Raw genomic sequence first — 20,873 nt, forward strand, 5'->3', positions numbered from 1 at the left:
CCACAGTCTTCTTGATGCACCCCAGGATGCCATGTCTACCTTTGTCTCCATGGCTGTTTCTCCAGGGCAAGGCTGTTACACTCCCAGGCTGCTGCCACAAAATTCTGGGCATGCAAAAGGCACTGAAAAGGAGCAGAAAGAGTCTAGACAGAGGGAAGCACTTCAATAGTGCTGGAAGCAAATATAAGCTGTGGCTTGGAGCCATGGCTGAGATGGAATTTGATGTTCTTACTGCACAGCAATCCAGGCTCAGAGCAGAGCCTTGAGCCAAGGAACAGAATCAACATCTCTGCATGTTGACTCTCATCACTGGAAATGGAAAGAGCCTCCCTGCACCGGGATGAAATGGCCAAGAAGTCAAACCCACCCCATCAGCACCAATCCCCATGGATCATGGTCAGGTATCCTGAGAGAGGTTTGCATTTGGGGATTATAAAGCTTCATCTCTCCTAGGGGTGTAGCTGAAGGTGACCATTGGCTTGTTAGATGAACACAGCTACACTGGGACTGCCACAAAACCTATCTCAAAGTCCCCACTGAGAGATTGTGACTTTTCCTGGCACAGTCTCAAACACCTGATACCACTTTGTGGGTATCTCAGAAGCCTGTTCCTGCTCTGTTCCCCGCCCCCTGTCTTTGGGGTCAATCTGTTTAAAAGCAAACTTCAAAACAAGGAGACTTGTCAGAAAAAAATTCTACATTTCAAAGCATTTTCCAATCTGGTAGATGCTGGATCATGCCTTAGTGTGACAGGATAAAGACTTGGAGGGGAAAGTGTTTTCTTTCTTCTCCATAGAAGACTGAGGAACAAGAAAATGATTGTCTCATTCTGAAAATGAATGGTTTTGTCCAACTGAATAAACAGCCCTACCAAGCACTGTGGAACAATTGACCTTTGCTTTGAAATCATGCATAAATCTCAAGTGTGCAGAAAGATTAGTTGGTGTATCTCAGACTTCCTACCATTTGAACTTCTGGCCCAAATTAAAGATCCAACCTGGCCCCAAAGACACGAGGTTACACAGTGGGTTGGTCAGGGCAAAAACCTGGCAGGGGTGAGGGAAGTCCAAGTGTCGGCGGTGTTTCACCCCACAGATCAGGAGGCTCTTCTGCAAGCCCAGGGTGCTGTGACACCCTGGGAGATCATTTTTAGCAGACATGGCAAGATCAGAGCCACCAGCATCTGTCCTCAAGGGCTGTCTGCAATTTAATCTAGCCTTGAAAAGACATTAGTTAAAGAACCTGCTTATGAAGAGAACCCTGCTTGGTGGGGTCACGTACAGCTGAGAGCACACACATAGGGGTCAGCCTGTGGCAGAACCCAGCTGCAGTGTGGCTGTGGGCACAGAGGGATGGAGCTGAGGTTCTCCACTGTCTGATCCCAGCTCAGAGCATGGCAGGTGCCAGCAGAGTGGGTGGTCGAGAAACTGAGAGGAAGGATTCAGGCTCAGAAAGGAGCGAATGAGAGGAACATCACAGGTACAGACCTACTCACCCCTAAAAATATCTCTACCTAAGCAGCTGGGAGTGGCCAGACCCTTAAAGGTGCTTTGGGAAGAAAGAGCAGGAATTCAGTGAAGAGCTGAACTAAAGACACCCCATTACAGGATCCCTGAATCCCAGTGTGGTGGGGGTTGGAAGGGATCTCTGGAGATCATCCAGTCCAACCCCCTTGCAAAGCAAGGTCACCCACAGCAGCTTGCCCAGGATCACAATGGCCAGGTGAGTTTGGAAGCTCTCCAGAGAAAGAGACTCCATAACCTCTCTGGGCAGCCTGCTCCAGGGCTCCAGCAGCCTCACACCAAAGAATTTTCTCCTCCTGTTCAGGTGGAACCTCCTGGATTCCAGTTTGTGCTCACCGTCCAAGGGACGTCCTGTCACTGGGCACCACTGAGAAGAGTCTCTGTCCTGCCCCTGCAGACACCTCCTGATGGACTCCAGTCCTTCTATCTTCATTCAGCCCAATGGGAACAAGACTGTCTGACCACAAACCTCAGCACTCTGAGGAGCATGAGATGTTGCAGCCCTGCACACTTCTGCCACAGTGGACAAGAGGCACAGAAGCTCTCAGAAGGGCACTTGCAGCCAGGCAGATGGTATGAAGCAAAGCCTCCTGTCTTGGAAAAACTGGGCTAAAAATGTGGATCAGTGTCACAGAAACAGTCCTCAGGAACAGCCTTGAGAAGCTGCACTAAAGCCATTTGAGGATGACCTTTCTGAAGAGGTCCCTGGGAATAATCACTCCTCTCTGGCCACCCGCTGCTTACTCCTCTCTTCATCCACTGCAGGATGGTGCTAGTTAGTGTCTGCTCCTTGCCTAAAGACATTTGAGCACTGCTCAGGACCACAGGGGGCACAGCTGATGGTGGCAGCTCTGTGCCAACCTGTAGCCTGCTGCACATCTTCAGGTGCCCTGAGCACTGGGGTGCTCTTCAGCTGAAGGGCTTTGTTATTACATCCCAGACACTCAGCAGCAGCTGAGTGACCCAAGTCCTACCTGAACCAATTAACTGATATCACACATGGCTTTCCTAAACAAGGCATCCTGCCTTCTGCTCCTGACTCACTGCGAAAAGGCTTTTAAAAACACTTTAATCTAATTAACTTTTTGAGACAGAGAACCTGCTGAAGGAGCTCAGGTGATGAGAATTGGATGTTGCTCCACGTGGTGCTGACCGAGGAGAAAAATCCCTAAGGCTGTGAGTATGAGGAAGGTGAGGCCACACCTTGAATCATGGGACCCTCACTCCAAGAAGGATATTGAGGGGCTGGAGCAGGTCCAGAGAAGGGCAACAAACTTGGTGAAGGGTCTGGAGAGCGGGGCTGGTGAGGAGCAGCTGAGGGACCTGGGGTTGTTCAGCCTGGAGAAAAGGCTGAGGGGAGACATTCTGGTTCTCTACAGCTCCCTGAAAGGAGCTTGGAGCCAGGTGGGGTTCAGTCTCCTCTCCCAAGGAACAAGCAGGAAATGGTTTCAAGTTGACCCAGGTGAGGTTTAGGTTGGACATGTCTTCGTGGAAAGGGTTGTTAAGAACTGTTCCAGGCTGCCCAGGGCAGTGGTGGAGTCACCATCCCTAGAGGGGTTTCAAAGCTGTGGAGATGCGGTGCTGAGGGACCTGGTTTGGTAGTGACCTGGCAGTGCTGGGTTAATGGTTGGACTGTGTGATCTTGGAGATCTTTTCCAACCTTGATGATTCTATGATCCTCTGAAGCATTTTCAGACCACCATGGCTATGGTTCCCCTCCAGAGAGTAACCTGAAATAAAAGGGCAGTGTGTGACTGAGACCACAAATCTCAGGGACAACAGAGAAGGCAGGGACGTGAACACAAGTGCACACACCAGTCTCAACTCTCCCTGATCCCAAAAGCTTCACCACAGAAACCCAGTGTCCCCTCCATCTGCTAAGAGGTCCCTTCAGAGGTTGCTCTGCTTCGTCCTGACGCAGCAGGGAAGGAGAGTCCTGACCGTGGGCTGCTCTGCGCAGCCAGAGCCTTCAAACTGAAATTGGAACCTGCCCAACGTGGAGCTCGGTGCTGCAGAGCTCTGCAAGAGCAGGTAGCAGAGTCCCTGGGCATCTAAGGAGAATCATCCCCATGGCAATGACCTTGCAAGCGTCTGTTACAGGAAATTACAGAGCACAGACCTTGATGAGCTCACCGAGAATTAAACAGCCATTGTGGCGTCTCCTACCTGCTCCTGAAGGCAGCAGGAGAGCACACAAAGGGAAAGTAATTGCCCTGGCCCATACAGCAAGGTGGGAAGGAAGCCAGGTCAGAGGGTGGTGTGTGGTCAATGATAACTGTGTTTAATGTCCATTACCTCCCATTGCTTCTGTCTAGAAATCACCAGTGAATCAGAGGAAGCATCAGGGATTAGTCCTGCCAGGCCCTTGCAGTGTTGTTGTGAAATAAAGTGGAGATGTTCTCCGTGATTCTCTCAATGAATGAAATAAAAAGGAAGCAGATTAAATTACCCAGCTGTTACTGGAGTTTGCAAACAAGATGCTGAACCTCACAGCCCACACACTTCAGATGGTTAAAACCAGAAGGTTTCTCATTATCATTGTGGCATTTCAGGTTCTCTGGTTACACTTTGAAGCACACACTGACACTGGATAAACTAGATGGCCCAGGGTTGCCCCTGCTGGGGACATCAGCCCATGGTGGTTGGGGTAATACCAATGCCAGGCTGGGATAAGGTCATGGGAGTCCTGGTGGCACTGCTCCCCACCTGCCCAGTGCATTGTACCCCTGTACTCTGCACTGCTTAGGCCACACCTTGAGTCCTGTGTCCAGTTCTGGGCCCCCCAGTTCAAGAAGGACATTGAGACACTTGAACGTGTCCAGAGAAGGGCAACGAGGCTGGGGAGAGTCCTTGAGCACAGCCCTGTGAGGGGAGGCTGAGGGAGCTGGGGTTGCTTAGCCTGGAGAAGAGGAGGCTCAGGGGAGACCTTATTGCCCTCTACATCTACCTGAAGGGAGGTTGTAGCCAGGAAGGGGTTGGTCTGTTCTCCCAGGCAACCAGCACCAGAACAAGAGGACACAGTCTCAGGCTGTGCCAGGGGAAGTTGAGGCTGGAGGTGAGGAGAAAGTTCTTCACCGAGTGAGTCATTCGTCATTGGAATGTGCTGCCCAGGGAGGTGGTGGAGTCACAGTCCCTGGAGGTGTTCAAGAGGGGATTGGATGTGGCACTTGGTGCCATGGTCTAGTCATGAGGTCTGTGGTGACAGGTTGGACTCGATGATCCTCGAGGTCTTTTCCAACCTTAGTGATACTGTGATACTGTAATTTGTGCTCCCCTGGTGTTTTGGGACTCTGTCTGGATGCAGGGATGAGACGAGATGAGATGAGGACATTGAGGGCATCTTAGTTTCTCAGCTGCTGCATAAGCAGATTAACTTTACGTGCGGCTGATCCATGGAGAAATGGATCAGCAGGAGCCCCTGACAAAGACAGATTCCTCCCCGACTCACATTCTGCTGGCTCACAGAAAACACACTGGATGATGTTATTTACCTGACCTATCTTCTCTTCTCTGACTTGCATCACTTTACTACTCAACCTCCAACCTGGGCTGCAGCCATCCCATTAAATTAGGCCCATTGTGGAAGCTGCCCTGACAGTCATTTTTCTTCCTGATCCCCCTGTTCCCCCAGGAATGCTCTTGATGCCAACCACAGTCCATTGGAAAAAGGATTTAGAAAAGAGAGAAATTAAACCAATTGGCGTGAAAAGCTTCATTGCATTTCCTCATTAGAGGAACAAGAACTGGACCTCTAAGCTGCCTTCCAAGAAGCAGGACTTGATGATGTTCAGCAACCCCTTTCAACCCCTACTGCTCCTGGCTCTCTCAGTCAGCAACTGCTGCAACAGGCTGCTCTGCTCCTCAGCCATCTCCTGTGTGTGCAATAGGTGCTGTGAAGGAAGGCAGGAGGACACAGGTGAAGCTATATCCTGGAGAGGTGAAGCTGCTATGGCTCTCCAAGATGCATAGAATTGTAGAATGGTTTGGGTTGGAAGGGACCTTAAAGATCATTCAGTTCCAGCCCCCTGCCATGGGCAGGGACACCTTCCACTAGCCCAGGTTGCTCAAGGCCTCATCCAACCTGGTCCTGAACACCTCCAGGCAGAGGACATCCATGACCAACCTGGGCAACCTGTTCCACTGTCTTACCACCCTCACTGTGAAGAATTTCTATTCTCCAGTCTAAATCTCCCCTCCTCAAGCTTCAAGATGTCTCCCTATGCCCACCCATCCTCTTTTTCCCTCTTCCAAGAGCCTGATAGGATGCAGCTCCTACACCACAGCATTCACAAGGACACCCTGGTGATGAAGCAGCCTGGCTGTGTCCCACGGATTTTCCTTTCCTCATTCCCATGCAGCAGAAAACTTCCTGTGAGGGGCTCCTCATGGTAGTGGCTCATCTTCAGTGCCCTTCTGATGCTCTGAGTGCTTTGAGTCTGCTCACCCCGAGCTGCCAGTCCAGAGCAGCTCTGCTGAAGCTAATGGAAATTTACTGCGGTGCATTCGGTGGAGTGACTCCAGGCTCCCACCATGGAAGTGGGAGCACAATTGACCCTCTTGTTCTGCAGCTCTTGGCTCAGAGGGCTTCATTAGGCTGAGCTCTGAAACAAACTCAGAGTGAGGAGAGGGAAGCTGCTTGGTATTTAAAGAGCAACCAAACATGTGGAGCTGGTTCGTGGCAGAGGACAAGGAGCAAAGGCGGGGGCAGGCAGGATCATGTGTGCAGGAAATGAGAATTTTCTCTGGAAGCATGATTTAAATAATTTGTAACCTAATTTAGCACATCAAAGGCTGTTCCTCAGAGCCCTGGATGGATGTGGTACTTCAGGCCAGCTCTGACTTCCAAAGACACAAGGACTTCTCTGGATATAATGGAAGTGTTTGCTCTTGAGCAGGTATCAGGTATCACATTTCTGACCTGTGTCAGCTCTTCCTGACTCCTTGAGCACAAGGCCTGCTTCCAGTGGTAAAATACTGGAAGAAGTTGCCCAGGGATATGGTGGAGGCTCTGGCAACATTCAAGGTCAGACTTGATGTGGCCCTGGGCAGCCTGCACTAGTTGGAGGTGTCCCTGCTGACTGCAGGGGGTTGGACAAGATGGCCTTTGAGGGTTCCTTCCAACCCGATGCATTCTGTGAATCAGTCTGTGAATTCCTTCAGAAACAGAGCCCAGGATTTTACTGCAGTCATTTATGTTCAACAGACCCAGAAGAGAACTGGGAAGTCACCTGGACCACTTTAAAGCCTGTGTCCTGCTAAGGGAGGACTCCAGCACCTCCAGGCTTCTCTAAACCATATATACCTGATCCATACCTGGGTACAGCAGTCAGCTGTGAGATTGCTGCAAGGAGCTTCCTCTTTCCTCCTTCTCCTCCTCTCCTACACAGGCTGGCTGTGCCACTCACTGCTCTCTGAAGGCTCCCAGACCAGGGAAGTCCCAGGGAAGATGACCTCTGCATTACATGAGGAGCATAATGAGAGGAGGGATGAGCATAGCTCTGTGCTGGAGAGACAGCAAATATCAGCTGCTGCAATGGCAGCTGCTTCCCTGACACTGAAATGAAGTGAGAGCTGCACAGCTTCATCTCACTGAAAACAGTGATCTACCATGACCTGGACAGCTTGTCAGGTCCTCAGCTCAGCAAACTCCTTTGTCCTGCACAGAGATGCCAGCTCCTGCTAGAGCAGTAGAGTCTGTCAATATTCTGGGCAGCAGTTTATCATTCAGTCCCTGTTCTTTCTACTGCTAAGGAAGAAATAAACACATGGAGGACAAGCAAGACAAGACAAAAATGGCCTCAAGTTGCCCCAGGGGAGGTTTAGGTTGGACATGAGCAACAATTTCTTCCCCTTGAGGGTTGTAAAGCCCTGGCCCAGGCTGCCCAGGGTAGTGGTGGAGTCCCCATCCCTGGAGGGGTTTCAAAGCTGTGGAGGTGTGGTACTGGGGGATGTGGTTTGGTGGTGACCTGGCAGTGCTGGGTCTGGTAGCACTCCATGATCTGAAGGGTCTCTTCCAACCCAAACCACTCTGTGATTCTATGATTAAAAGTGCTTTCCAAGCCATGAGTTGTAATAATTTCATTGGTTTGGGTTGGTTTGGGTTTGTTTTGTTTTGTTTGAGGGCAGGTGTGTGTTTGTTTGATTTTTGGTTTGGTTTGGTTTTGTAGGGGATTTTTGTTTGGGTTTTGGTTTGGTTTGGTTTGATTTGGTTTTGTTTAGGACAAAGGAAGGCTGTGGAGCTCCAACCCTGGGAGTGTTCAAAGCCAAGCTGGATGGTGAGGTCTTGAGCAACCTGGTCTAGAAGGAGGTGTCTCTGCTCATGGCAGGGGTTTGGAACTAGATAACCTTTAAGGTCCCTTCCAGCCCAAACCATTCTGTGGTTCTACAACCCCATGAGACGTTATGAAGATACACTTGGGAATACAAAAGCTCCTCTATGTCCTGGTTTGACACAGACAGAGCAGCGATCTCTGCTGCTCAATTTGCAGTCTACCAGAGAAAAATGAACCCTTCTCAACTAGGAGCCATAGCAGAGAACGAACTGAGAACGAACCAGGCTGCAGCACTGCTCCACAGCCCAGTGAGCTCTCATCGAATCTCTTAATCCTTAATAAGCATTTGGCCCTTAATTGCTGATGTTATCCTACGCTGGTACTTAGGCCCTAATTGATGAGCATTGTTTGCAGCAGGTTGATAGCTGTGGTCCAGAGGGAAAGCCTCGCTCCAGCGCTCCTGCAACTGGATCTTCCGCTCTTGCACAAGGCCTGGAGGTGCCTGGCACCATCTAGTGCTGAGATGTCAGGCTGTGATACAGCCAGCAGGCGCTGCGGACTCAGGTGCCACAGCATCTGTCTGGGATGCAGCTGTCCTTAGAGCAGCTCCATCAGCTCAAGGGAGAAAAAATCATCTTGAAAGTTGTGGTCAAGCTGCCTTGAGCAGAGCACCTCTGTGAAACAGGGGCTTGGGGAGCGGGCCAGACAAATGCCACACAATCACTACGGGATGGTTTGGGTGGGAAGGGACCTCTCAAGCTCATCCAGTCCATCCTCCTGCAGCCAGTAGGGACATCTGCAGCCAGAGCAGGTTGTGCAGAACCCCAAACAACCTGACCTGCAATGGCTCCAGGGATGGGGTATTTCCCACCTTTCTGGGCGACCTGGGCCATGGTCTCACCACCCTCAGTGTCAAACATTTCTTCCTTTGATCTCATCTAAATTCCCTGGAGAAGCTGGAGAGGCTTCAATGCCTTCAAATCTTGTCCTCAAGCTGCTATTACATTTAGCACAGGCAACAACAAACATAAAGCTGCCACCCTTGCAGCCACTCCATAAATCCATTGTTTTAGCAGCACTCAGATGGCCAAAATAATTTTTTTAAGAGGTGTTTCATGACAGCCTGTTTGAAACCAACCTCCAGCTATCAAAGAGCATCTCCATCTAATACCTTGTGCCAGACAGAAGGTTTGTCTTGGAATAAGACACGTTCTACATGGAATAAGAATTGTCCACTTGTCTTCTTGAAGCTCATATGAATCAGAGCTAATTAACTCTACTGGAAGCAGCAGGATTTTGCAGATGGAGCCTCTAGTAGAAGGCAATTCCAGCAATCACACATGAGAAAGAGCTTCACTGTTCTGGGAGTGAAACCACAGAGTACCTGCCCTTGGGATATATGAATGTGCATATTGTGAGCATTACCATCTGGGGAAGGAGAGGCAACACATACATTTTTGTTAGATATTCTTCAAACTTTAATGGGATGCTCTGACACCTGTATCAGCCTGGACTTGAATCCCCACAGATAAATCCAGTAACAATTAGCAGCATATGGATATCACAGAATGGCAGGGGCTGGAAGGGACTTCTGAGGATCATCCAACCCAACCCCCCTGTGCTAAAGCAGGGGCACCCACAGCAGCTTGCCCAGCATCACAATGGCCTGGGTTGGAATCTCTCCAAAGCAGATTCCACAACCTCTCTGGGCAGCCTGCTCCAGGGTTCCAGCACCCTCACACCGAAGAATCTTCTCCTCCTGTCCAGACAGAACCTCCTGGGTTCCAGTTTGTGCCCATTGCCCCTTGTCCTGTCACTGGGCACCACTGACAAGAGTCTGGCCCCATCCTCTTGCCCCCCACCCTTTACTGAGCAGATCCCCTCTCAGCTGCTCTTCTCCAGGCTCAACAGCCCCATGACTCTCAGCCTTTCCTCCTCACAGAGATGCTCCAGACCCGTCTGCATCTTTGTAGCTTCCCCAGCAGTTCCGTGTCTGTCTTAAACTGGGGATCCAGGACTGGACCAGGTACTGCAGATGTGCGCTCAGCAGGGCAGAGCAGAGGGGCAGGAGCATGTGTGTGGCTCCCAGAACGCTCACACACTCCCGGAGGCGGCAGCTCTGCGTGTGTTACCTCAACAATTTTATAACAACACTTACAACTGTTTTTAAGATGCTCCAAGAACATTATTGGCTGTAGTAGAGCCTTTGAAATCTGGCACAGCAAAAACCCCTCGAGCTACAGCAGCCTCCTCTTTGTCCCACAAAAACTCATTTATATTTAGCAGTGATACATTTAAATCATTATTTTCCTTCCCTGCTCATGTTCCCCGGCAACAAACCAAAGCAGTAACTGAAGTGGAATGCTCGGTGAAACCACAACCCCAGCCCCACACCACGCTGCATTAGATGCTTGTCCTCACTCCTGCTGAGCCACAGCTGCTCCTCCACAGCACATGGAACATGTTCCCTCAAGAAAGCAGAGACTCCTCAAAAGCTTTCTCCACCATCTTTGGGGGCACAGCTACAGCCAGCTCCAAGGGTACTCTACTTCACATCCCTCTGCCCCTCTTTGCAGGATGTGCCACCAGCTCTTGTCCTCCTCCTGTGCTGGGTGTTCTCATCTGCAAAACTCCCAAATGTGTGAGCAGCACTTGGGTTTTCTACAAGCACTGTTCTGAGGTGCAGCCTGTTATCCTGTGAGGGGCAGCTGAAGGACCTGGGGGTTGCTCAGCCTGGAGAAAAGGAGATTGAGGAGAGACCTTTTGGCTTTCTACAACTCCCTGAAAGAAGACTGGAGTGAGGTGGGAGTTGGTCTCTTCTCCCTTGTACCAGGTGATAGAATGAGAGGAAATGGCCTAAAATTGTGCCAGGCAAGGTTTATGTTGGAGATTAGGAAACATTTCTTTCCTGCAGGAGTGGTCAGGCATTGAAGAGGCTGCCCAGGGAGGTGGTGGAGTCACCATCCCTGGAGGTGTTCAAGAAACTTGCGGCCATGACACTTTGGGACATGGTGGTAATGGCCATGGCGGTGTTGGGTTGATGGTTGGACTCGATGATCTTAGAGGGCTTTTCCAACCCAAACAATTCTGTGATTCTTTTCATTCCCCCCCCCCAGCATCTGATGGGATTTGCACAGCTGGAATTCCTGCAGCACTCTGCCCTCCATCCCTCTAAAACACCTTGCTGAGCAGGCCTGCACAAGGATGTGCTCAAAAGAGGAGCCTGAACTGGTGGGCTGCCTGCCTGACCTCACGCTCAGCAGGTTCCCTACTTGTCACTACTCCAGGGATAAAAGACACATTTTCTGCATGGCAGGAATGTCTTTGCACTATAGGAATATAGTGCAAGGAAGCAAACCTCAGCAGCATAGGATTTGCGCAGCTGACCCTCACTGCTTAATCATGAGGTGTGTCTGTAGTGTGCACAGATGTCCAGGTCCCCGTGTGTGTGGATGTGCAGACAATGAGCTCCTGCAGCTTGCTTCACTTCTCTTTGTGCTCCTTCACTACCAGGATCACTCTGCTCCCAGGTCTCTCAGCTGTTCCTCACCAGACCTGTTCTCCAGACCCCTTAGCAGCTTCACTGCCCTTCCCTCAGGGGCTGCAGCCCCTCAATGTCCTTCTTGAAATGAGAGGCCCAGAACTGAATCCAGTTCAATAATACCAAAAAAAACCCCAAATTTGGGTATCTTAAGCTTTACAACCAGAGGGGGGAAAGTGGAAATAAATAATCAGCAATTCCTTTGCAAAGTAAAATGTCTGGAGGGAAGAAGCAAATCAGATGGATATGATGCATCTCATCAACAAACCTTCTTGCTTAGCAAAAGCAGCCAGAGGGAAGGGCTGTGACTGGCCTGTAAATGCTACAGAAAATGATGATGCCCAGGCAGCTCTGAAGCAGCTCCTGCAAGGCTGAGCCAGACATCTCCAGGGGAGTTCCAGGTCTTTGTCAGTCAGTGTGTGCACTGTGGGCAGTCAGCAAGGCCATTGGGAGCTTTGCTGCTTTTCTGTCCACCACCACCCATGCCCTAGATCCAAACAAATAAGGGATGAAATGTCCTTCCCCCCTGACCCATCTGCATCCAGCAGCATTTCAGTTCTCACTTATCCTTTTTACCACCCCAGGCAGTATCCTGGTGAGCAATCAGCCCCCAGCTGAGGGTCCCATCTACTTCTGGAAGATTTTAAATGCCTTCTGCTCACCACAGCACACACAGACCAGGAGAGAGGATGTGCTTTCAGGTCATTAGCATTCAGGCCTCGATTATGAAATGCAGGCTCACAAGAACACCTTGTTCTAGGCTGTAACAGCACCGAGACCAAAACACCCAACTTCTTAGCTTAGGAAGTTGAAGTGTTTGCTTGGTTGACAAGGGCTCACATGCTGTAGGCTAGAATCATCAAGTCATAGAATTGTTTGTGCTAGAAAAGATCTCCAAGATCATGGAATCCAACCACGAACCCAGCACTGCCAAACCATGTCCCTCAGCACCACACCTGCACAGCTTTGAATCCTCTCCAAGGATGGGGACTCCACCACTGCCCTGGGCAGCCTGGGCCAGCCCTTGGCACCCCTTTCCACAAAGAAATCATTCCTCATGTCCAACCTAAACCTCCCCTGGGGCAACTTGAGGCCATTTCCTGCATGTTCCTTGTTTGAGCAGCGTGGAGCAGCAGCACACGGTGACCCTTTGCCTCATGTACTCTCCAAGTGGTTTAGGTTAGGAAGATGGGACTTCAACCCTCTGTTTAGCTGTGATGTGACTCAGTATTGGGCTGAGTTTCTAATGCTGTCTCTTCAAACACCTTGTAGTGACAGGACGAGGAGCAATGGCTTCAAACTGGAAGAGGCTGGATTTTGAGTAGACATTAGGAAGAAATTCTTCCCCATGATCATGGTGAGGCACTGGAGCCAGTTGCCCAGAGAAGCTGTGGAAGGTCCAACCCTGGAAAGGTTCAAAGCCAGGTTGGATGGGGCTTTGAGCAGTCTGGTCTAGTAGGAAGTGTCCCTCCCCATGGCAGGGAGTTTGGAACTAGATGACCCCTTCAAACCCAAACCTAATCTGTCATCTTTATATTGTATTGAAGTGATTTAGACAAACATTTGCTTCCTCACAGTGTTCAGGTCTGTACATCCAGAAAGAAAAAGCTAAGTAGGGCCAGACTTTAAAACTGAAAACCTGAAACTTAAAAAAAAAAAAAAAGAGGAAAACTTAAAACCCTGAAACTGTTTAACTTCACCACGAAGTTAAGATCTGCAGCGCCAGATTTAGAAGGTGAATCTCCACTGCCATCTGCAGAAAGCAGACTGGCAAACTGACTGGCTACCAGCATAGCAGCAATTAAAAGTGCCAACATGCAAATATTGGCACGCAAATACGGTGTAAAACCAGGTGGAAAAGAGAAAGGGGTATTTATAGATGGCTTCACACCATCAGCAAAGCTGGCAGATCCTCTGTGTGCTGTGCCTCAGGAAAGGAACATGGTTTATACTTTATTCCTTCAGTGTCTTTTTCTCCTCCTTTTAGTGGCAAAATCGATCCCCTTCTGTTTCTCCCACATCCTCTCAAACCCTTTCCTGGGGTTGTCTGGCGAAGAGGAGGCTCAGGGGAGACCTTATGGCTGTCTACAACTACCTGAAGGGTGGCTGTAGACAGGAGGGGGTTGGTCTCTTCTCCCAAGCAACCAGCATCGGAACAGGCTCTGGCCAGCCTGATCTAGTGTGGGGTGTCCCTGCCCATGGCAGGGGGGTTGGAACTAGATGATCCTTGTGGTCCCTTACAACCCTGACTGATACTATGCTACTATGAACAAGAGGACACAGTCTCAAGGTGCACCAGGGGAAGTTTAGGCTCGAGGCAAGGAGAAAGTTCTGAGTTGTTGGAATGTGCTGCCCAGGGAGGTGGTGGAGTCACCATCCCTGGAGGTGCTCAAGAGGGGATTGGACGTGGCACTTGGCGCCATGGTTTAGTCATGAGGTCTGTGGTGAGAGGTTGGACTCGATGATCTCTGAGGTCTCTTCCAACCTTGGTGATACTGAATACTGAATACTGAACCTTGGTGATTCGGTGATTCTGTACTGTGAATGTGTCGGACGTGTGCTGCAAGGAGCTCACGGCAGCAGCTGTCTCCCGAGCCGCTTGACACAGAAGCGCTGCCCAACTGCTACTTAAATCCCAACATGGACTAACAAATACCGGTGCCGAGGCAGTGAAACCCGCAGGTGTGGCTTTGCTACGCTCTGCACCCCCACACCCGAGAGGCTGCCGCGGGTGCTGCCGGAAACGCACCAAGCAGCCAACTCGCTCCAGTCCTGCCGCCGCTTCTCCCGTCAGCCACCCGTGTCATAACGACAGGAGAAATTACGGCTTGAGGCAATCCCTTGGAGAGTTAATGCGTTGTCTGGGTATTTATTGTAAGACAAAGCATTCATTTCCTCAAGTAACTGGAAGCCACGCTGCGCTTCCTTAGGAAACATCGCTCAGGTGAAGCACCCCGCGGCCAATGGGCCACTGCTCCTCCCAACCGCCGCTATTCCACGTCAGCCCACCCCTCAAGGGTCCCGGTGCCGCCGAGTGTCCTACCGGCAATACAACCCCGCCCGCCCCATCACCGCCACCCCGCCCGCCGCCGCTCCCCGCGCCCCCCGCACAAAATGGCGGCTCCCCCGCGGCGGCAGGCGGCGCTCTCGCGAGAGAGACAGGTGCGGCGCCACGGGTGCCGGAAGAGGCGGGGCTTGCGCAGGAAGAGGCGGGGCACTGGCTGCCCGCTGCCGGCCGGCGAGGGGGGCGGGGTGGCGCGCCGCGGTGGCGGCGCCAGCGCAGCGTTGGGGCCTGTCCCTGTCCCTCCCCGCGGGGCGGGAGCGGCCACGGCGGCGCGACCGCGGCCCTGCCCCCGCCTAGGCTTCCACTCCCCGCTCCCCTCGGCCGCCCCAGGCAGCCCGCTCTCCTCTCGGTTGCTCTTTTCTCCCTTGCGGTCACGTCGCCTTCAGGGCCCTCCGTAGCCAGGGATGCTCCCGGCCCCCTGGGGCATCGTCGCCACCCGCCGCCCGGCTCCTTGAGCAGTCTCTCTGCGCCCCCAGCCTCCCGTCCCTGCTTTACCTCTCTCAGGTGCGGGCGGAGGCGGTGAGCGGGTGAAGCCCCCGCCCGGCGGCCTCCCCCATGGTGGGCTTCGGGGCCAACCGGAGGGGCGGCCGTCTGCCTTCCCTTGTCTTCGTGGCGCTGCTGGTGGTGATCGCCATCCTCGCCTTCAACTGCTGGAACGCCTCGTCCCGCCAGGCCCTGCTGCAGGAGGAGGTGGCAGAGCTGCAGAGCCAGGCCAAGCGCACCGAGGTGGCCCGCGGGCGACTGGAGAAGAGGAACTCCGACCTGATGGGCAAGGTCGACTCTCACAAGAAACAACTGGAGCAGAAGGAGGCCGACTACAGCCACCTCAGCAGCCAGCTGCAGGCCAGGGACGGCCAGGTGAAGAAGTGCGAGGACAGCAAGGTAAAGCAGAGGCTGCCCGGGGCAGCGTGAGGGTCCCCCGGGACTCTGCGGGGTGGCTGTGCCTGGGTGGGGCAGGCTTCGTTCTTGCTGGTGGTGGCCGGTGCCTCTGCAGTGCTGGAGCCTAGGGATGGTATAAGCCGCCGGAGGCACTGATTTCTAGACCGGGTGCGTTGGGTTTGGTTGCTGTTGGGACATCCTTGTCTTTTCACGACTCCCTGAGAGGATACCGGAGCCAAGTGGGAGTCGGTCTCTTCTCCCAAGGAACAGCGACAAGATGGGAGGAAAAGGGCTCAAGTTGTGCCAGGGGAGGTTTAGGTTCGACAACGGGGAAAAATCCTTCACTGAAACAATGTTTAAGCCCTAGTCCAGGCTGCCCGGGGCAGCGGTGGAGTCTCCCTGCCTAGGAAGGTTTCAAAGCCGTGGAGATCTGGTGGTGACCTGGCAGTCCATGATCAGACTCCATGATCTGAAAGGTCTCATCCGGTCCGCAGGACTCTGCGATTCTGTTTGCAGCACGCTCGGATTTCTCCGTGCACCCCGGAAAACAGCTGAGCATCCAGCACAGGCAGTGTGTGTACTAGCAGTGCAGACACTCACAGCTCCCTGCCAGATGGCTGGGTTTGATTTGATTTGATGGGTTTAATTTATTAGCTTTTCTCCTCTGCTGAGATGATTTGATCCCTCGTAAGCAATCCAAAGGCTCCTGCATAGCCCTGAAAGTGGAATTTGCTTGGCCTGAGGGGCAATGAGACAGGTGCAGAACGCTGAGGTGCAGCAAGCCGAGCTAGTTTTCCCTGTCTCTCTCAAAATGCCTGGCACATCGGGCTCTGCTTCTCATGCAGTCAGTGTGTACTTGGAAAGCCAAAATTCTTGCAGCTGACAGCAGGTGTCATTTTCATTAGCTGCTCAGGGACAAGCTAATAGAAAATGCAGCTTGCCCTTTTATGTGGAGGTGGCCTGGGGATTTCTTTTGTTGTGGAAGGGGGAGTGAGTGACTGCCTCAGCTTTGTTCCGCTCTCACAACCCTCCCAGGCAGCGCTTGACAGAGGAGTTGAGCAGACAAGTTCTCTCCCCAGCCAGGGATGGTGGTGTGCACTTGATTTGCATGCAGTTCCTAATTCTGCTAACTGAATGCTGTTTGGCATGGTAGGATTTATGGAAATCTTACCCTCTCAGGGTTATTACTGCCTGAGTTTGTGGTTTGGTTTTTTTCTCTAGCCCTTTTGTGTCACACAGTTGCTGAGCAGCTCAAGAAAACACATTTAATTATGACAGGGAAATCTGGACTGCCAGGGAGGTTAGAACTAGATGGCCTTCAAGGTCCTTTCCAACCCAAATCACTCCGTGAATCTCTTCATTACAGGCTCCTTCAAATCAATTTAGTTTGCATTAAAGTTGTGTTCTCTTTCCTACTGGACCATTAAAGCTAAGCCAACAAACTTCCTTTCCATTTTTGTTGGTCTTAGATTGGAATCCTGATATTTCTTAGGTCTCTTCCTGAGATTGGAATAAAAAGCTTGAGGAGAGATGTAATGGTGGATGCTCGTGCTCTCCACAGGAGATAAAGGCAGCTGAGACCACAGATGAAGAATGTTAGAGTGATGCTGCAAAATGCAGTTGAATTTACAAGTATTCTGTACAGAAAACAAAGTGGTTAAGGTTGACTAAGTGAAACTGAGCTCAGGTTAAAGCAGTTTAAGATTTTGACAAAGATCCTTCTCCTTGTGAAGGAAAATTGGTGGGTTTCTAAACTCTGGGGCTTTGGGGAGTTGGTTGGGTTTTAATTGAACACTTACAGGCAAATAGGTTTAGTTGCCATTGTCCTATTTGATAAAAACAAGCAGCCAAAGATGGTGGTAGCCTGAAAAGCCAGGAGGTGGGCAGTCATGGCACTGAGCTGGAATTCCCTTTCCCATGCTGTTTGGGATCTCCCCTCTTCCAACTCAAAGCCATCACCCTTCGTCCTATCACCACAAGCCCTTCTTAGAAGTCCCTCACCAAGGAAGTTCTTTGAGCAAACTGACTTGCTTTACCCAGGATCTTGAGATTGTTACCTATGACACTTGAGAAGTGGAGATTTAGACTGGAGATGAGGAAGAAATTCTTTCCAGTGAGGGTGGTAAGACACTGGAACAGGTTGCCCAGGGATGGATACCCCCTCCCTGGAGGCGTTCAAGACCAGCTTGGATGGGATCTTCAGCAACCTTGTCTAGTGGGAGGTGTCCCTGCCCATGGCAGGGGGCTGGAACTGGATGATCTTTAAAGGTCTCTTGCAACCCAAACCATTCTGTGAATCTCAGTCCATTTGTAAAATGCAGGAGCTGTCACAAGCCACCAACACTGATGCTTCCCAGGGTATCAAGTGATGACAGCAGGCTCTGGTTTTTACCACAGGTCAGCTCTGCTTTATGCTCCTTTGTCCTCCTAAGACATCTTTGCCTTCTGGACAAGCAGATCAAATGTACACTTCCCAGTGCTGAGTGAGGCAACTGGAATTTCTGCAGGCAGCTTCCTCCTGGCTCGGTGGTGGCTGTAGTCAAACCCAAACCATCTCTCTCCTCCCTCCCCTGTGTGTGTAATGAGCCAGTCACACTGCACCAGAACGTTGTCTGCTCCTAGCAAATGTAGTAGTGTGACCTTGGGTTTAAAAAAAGAGACCAGAAAAATCATGAGTTCTTGAGAATTCTCCTCTTCTGTCACCCTGTGTGGAGCTTATGATCTGCTGGAGCTCAGAGCAAAGCAAAGAGCTCTCTCTTGGAGCTCCTCTTGGGAGGCAGAGAGGGCTGATGGTTGCCCTGGTGTTTGGTTAGCACAAGCTTCCTGAGGATTTCATGCCTTTTTTCATTGCATACCTTGAGGAAACTTTCTCACAGCTTTGCACATCCCTTTGCAGTAAGCTCAATGAAATGCCTGAGAGGCAGGAATTGGTGGTGGAGAGCTTCCAGGTGGCAGCTGTCCGGAGGTTCATAGCTCTCTCTGATTGCAGCTCTCAGGAGCTGCCTTTCTCCTTCCAGAGCAGTCACTGGCAGTGCCAGGTGGGGAATGCAGCCTTGTCCCTTGGCTGGTGCTCCATGGGATGAAGCTGTTGAGTGAAATGTCCTGGGGAGCAGCTGGGGATGTTCCTTTTGCCCAAACTCCCTGAGAGCTCCTCAGGGTGCAGTGCTGTAGCTTTACAGCAGTGGTGCTGAGAGCATCTTCCAGTCTTACCTGGCGTTCCTGATGGTCACAGTGTCATCTGCAGTGCTGTACTGGTGGTGATGACTGTGGAATTCTAGAATCACAGAATTGTTTGGGATGGAAAATATTTGCAAGTCCAGAGTTCAGCATTCCCCCAGCACTGCCTGCTCACCACCAAACCACGGCCCTCAGCACCACATCTCCACAACTCTGAAACCCTTCCAGGGATGAGGACTCCACCACTGCCCTGGGCAGCCTGGGACAGGCCTTGACAGTCCTCAAGGGGAAGAACTTTATTACAAGTGGCATCATAGAATGGGTTGGAAGGGACCTCCAAAGGTCATCTAGTCCAACCCCCTCATGAAGAGATTAAGCTCAGCCACATGGAGATTTATTAACTTGTTGCTCATGTCCAATGTAAACCTCCCCTAGTGCAGCTTGAGGCCATTTCCTCTTGTCCTGTCCCTTGTTTCTTGGGAGAAGAGACCAACCCCCACCTGGCTCCAGTCTCTTTTCAGGGAGTTGTAGAGAGCCTGAAGATCTCCTCTCAGCCTCCTTTCCTCCAGTCTGCTTCTCACCCTCAGCTGCTCCACACCAGACCTGTTCTCTGGACCCACTCCAGCCCCTCCATGTCCTTGGAGTGAGTGCCCCAAACTGAACCCAGGATTCAAGGTGTGCCCAGTACAGGGGGACAATCCCTGCCATGATCCTGCTGGCCACACCATTGCTGAGCCAGGCCAGGATGCTGGTGACTGCCTTGGCCACCTGGGCACGCACTGGCTCACCTTTGGCAGCTGGCAGCCAGCACCCTCAGATCCTTTCCCACCAGGCAGCTGCCAGTGGTACCTGTTCCGGAGGAGGCAGCTGGTAGGCGTAGAAGGATCCCAGACCTGTGGCGTGATCTTGTGCAAACAGACTTCTGAAGAGCTTTCCTGTGCTGCTCCAGCCATGGCTGGGTGTGCCCAGGCTGCTGAGGCTGCCCAGAGGATCAGGGCCACCAGCTGGTGCTGTGGCAGGCGCTTCAGACTTTGCTCTTGTGAGATAAAGCTCCCAGGGAGGTGTGGGTGGGTGTTTCCCATTTACCACCAGTTCATCAGGAAGCAACCCCACCAGTGTCCCATCCTGCTGCACACAGATGAGCTCCAGCCTGTTTGCTCTGGTGTTGTTCCCCACAGACCATTCCAATCCAGCACTGGAAGGTTGCCTGGTGTGGAGGTAGCTCCAGCAGGTGCTGGGTTTGGGATGAGCTTTCCCTCTGCAGAGCTTGTTGGGCTACAGAGAATTTCTCTTCTGCATCCCAACTGCTCTGGAAGGAGAAACAGGAGCAGAACAAATTGGTCTGGACTCAAGGAGGACACAGCTCAGAGAACTGGACTTGGGCCATGGTTTGTGGAGTGTGATTTTTGTGTGTGTAGGTGGAACAGATCCCATGAATCATAGAAAAGCTTCTTCCCTGTCTCTCCTTCAGATGAGGGACAGCTGAGCTGTCAGCTGAGCTCTTGGGGATGTAAATTCTGTCACTTCTCCCTGAAAGTCAACATCCCCAAAGTGAAAGATTGTGTGGTAAAACCAGTGCTGTCTTCTTCCACCAACAGACAGCAGCTTTGGAAGGAGAAGCAGGAGCAGTACAAATAGGTCTGGACTCGAGGACACAGCACAGAACTCCCCCAGCCCACTGCAAGCCCAGTGGTTTCTGGGGTGGGTAGAAGCCAACTAGTGGGGAGGCTTCTGTGGGATGAATTCTGATAGATGAAGGTTGGAAAACCAAACTCCCTGCCTCCCAGCATCTCTTCATTTGTAGATGTATTGGGTTCTGGGAGAGGACAGTGTTGGACTGGAAGACAAGTAAAAGGATTGGTCACTATTGCAGATGGCTTTGCAAAATAAGGCAGAATGCTTCATTAATGCTCAGCAAATCATCTTCATGTGTCCTCCTGTCCTGATGTCACAGAGTCATAGAATGGTTGGGATTGGAAGGGACCTTTAAAGATCATCCAGTTCCAATCCCCATGCCATGGACAGGGACACCTTCCACTAGCCCAGGTTGCTTAAGGCCTCATCCAGCCTGGCCTTGAACACCTTCAGGCAGGGGGCACCTACAACCTCCCTGGGCAACCTGTTCCAGTGTCTCACCACCCTCACTGGAAAGAATTTCTTCCTAATCTCCAATCTAAATCTTCCCTCCTCAAGCTTCAGTCCTTTCACTTAAGAGCTGTCAGACTGAGCATGCTGGAGTAGAAAGCCTTGCAGAGGATACTTCAGTGTTTCCTTGTGAAGGTCCCACCACAGGGTTACTTGTGCTTTTGAACTGAAGCATGAGGTGTCAGGAAGGTGGGGCCAGACTCTTCTCAGTGGTCCCCACTGATGGGGCAAGAGGGTGTAAACTTGGACATAGGAAGCTCAATCTAAACATG

The 20,873-nt window shown here is 51.5% G+C and overlaps 1 protein-coding gene across 1 annotated transcript in view; it reads left to right on the forward strand.

Annotated features, from left to right (window-relative positions):
- The first annotated feature begins 14,559 nt into the window (after positions 1-14,559).
- The window catches only part of GOLM2 (golgi membrane protein 2), a 28,560-nt gene continuing 22,246 nt past the window's right edge, over positions 14,560-20,873 (forward strand). Inside the window, exon 1 of the mRNA XM_054168750.1 lies at positions 14,560-15,282. Coding sequence (XP_054024725.1) covers positions 14,956-15,282 — 327 coding nt within the window. The 5' untranslated portion in view covers positions 14,560-14,955. The remainder of the gene's footprint in view (positions 15,283-20,873) is intronic.

The sequence above is a fragment of the Dryobates pubescens genome, chromosome 17 (assembly GCF_014839835.1).
Source record: "Dryobates pubescens isolate bDryPub1 chromosome 17, bDryPub1.pri, whole genome shotgun sequence".
NCBI lineage: Eukaryota > Metazoa > Chordata > Aves > Piciformes > Picidae > Dryobates > Dryobates pubescens.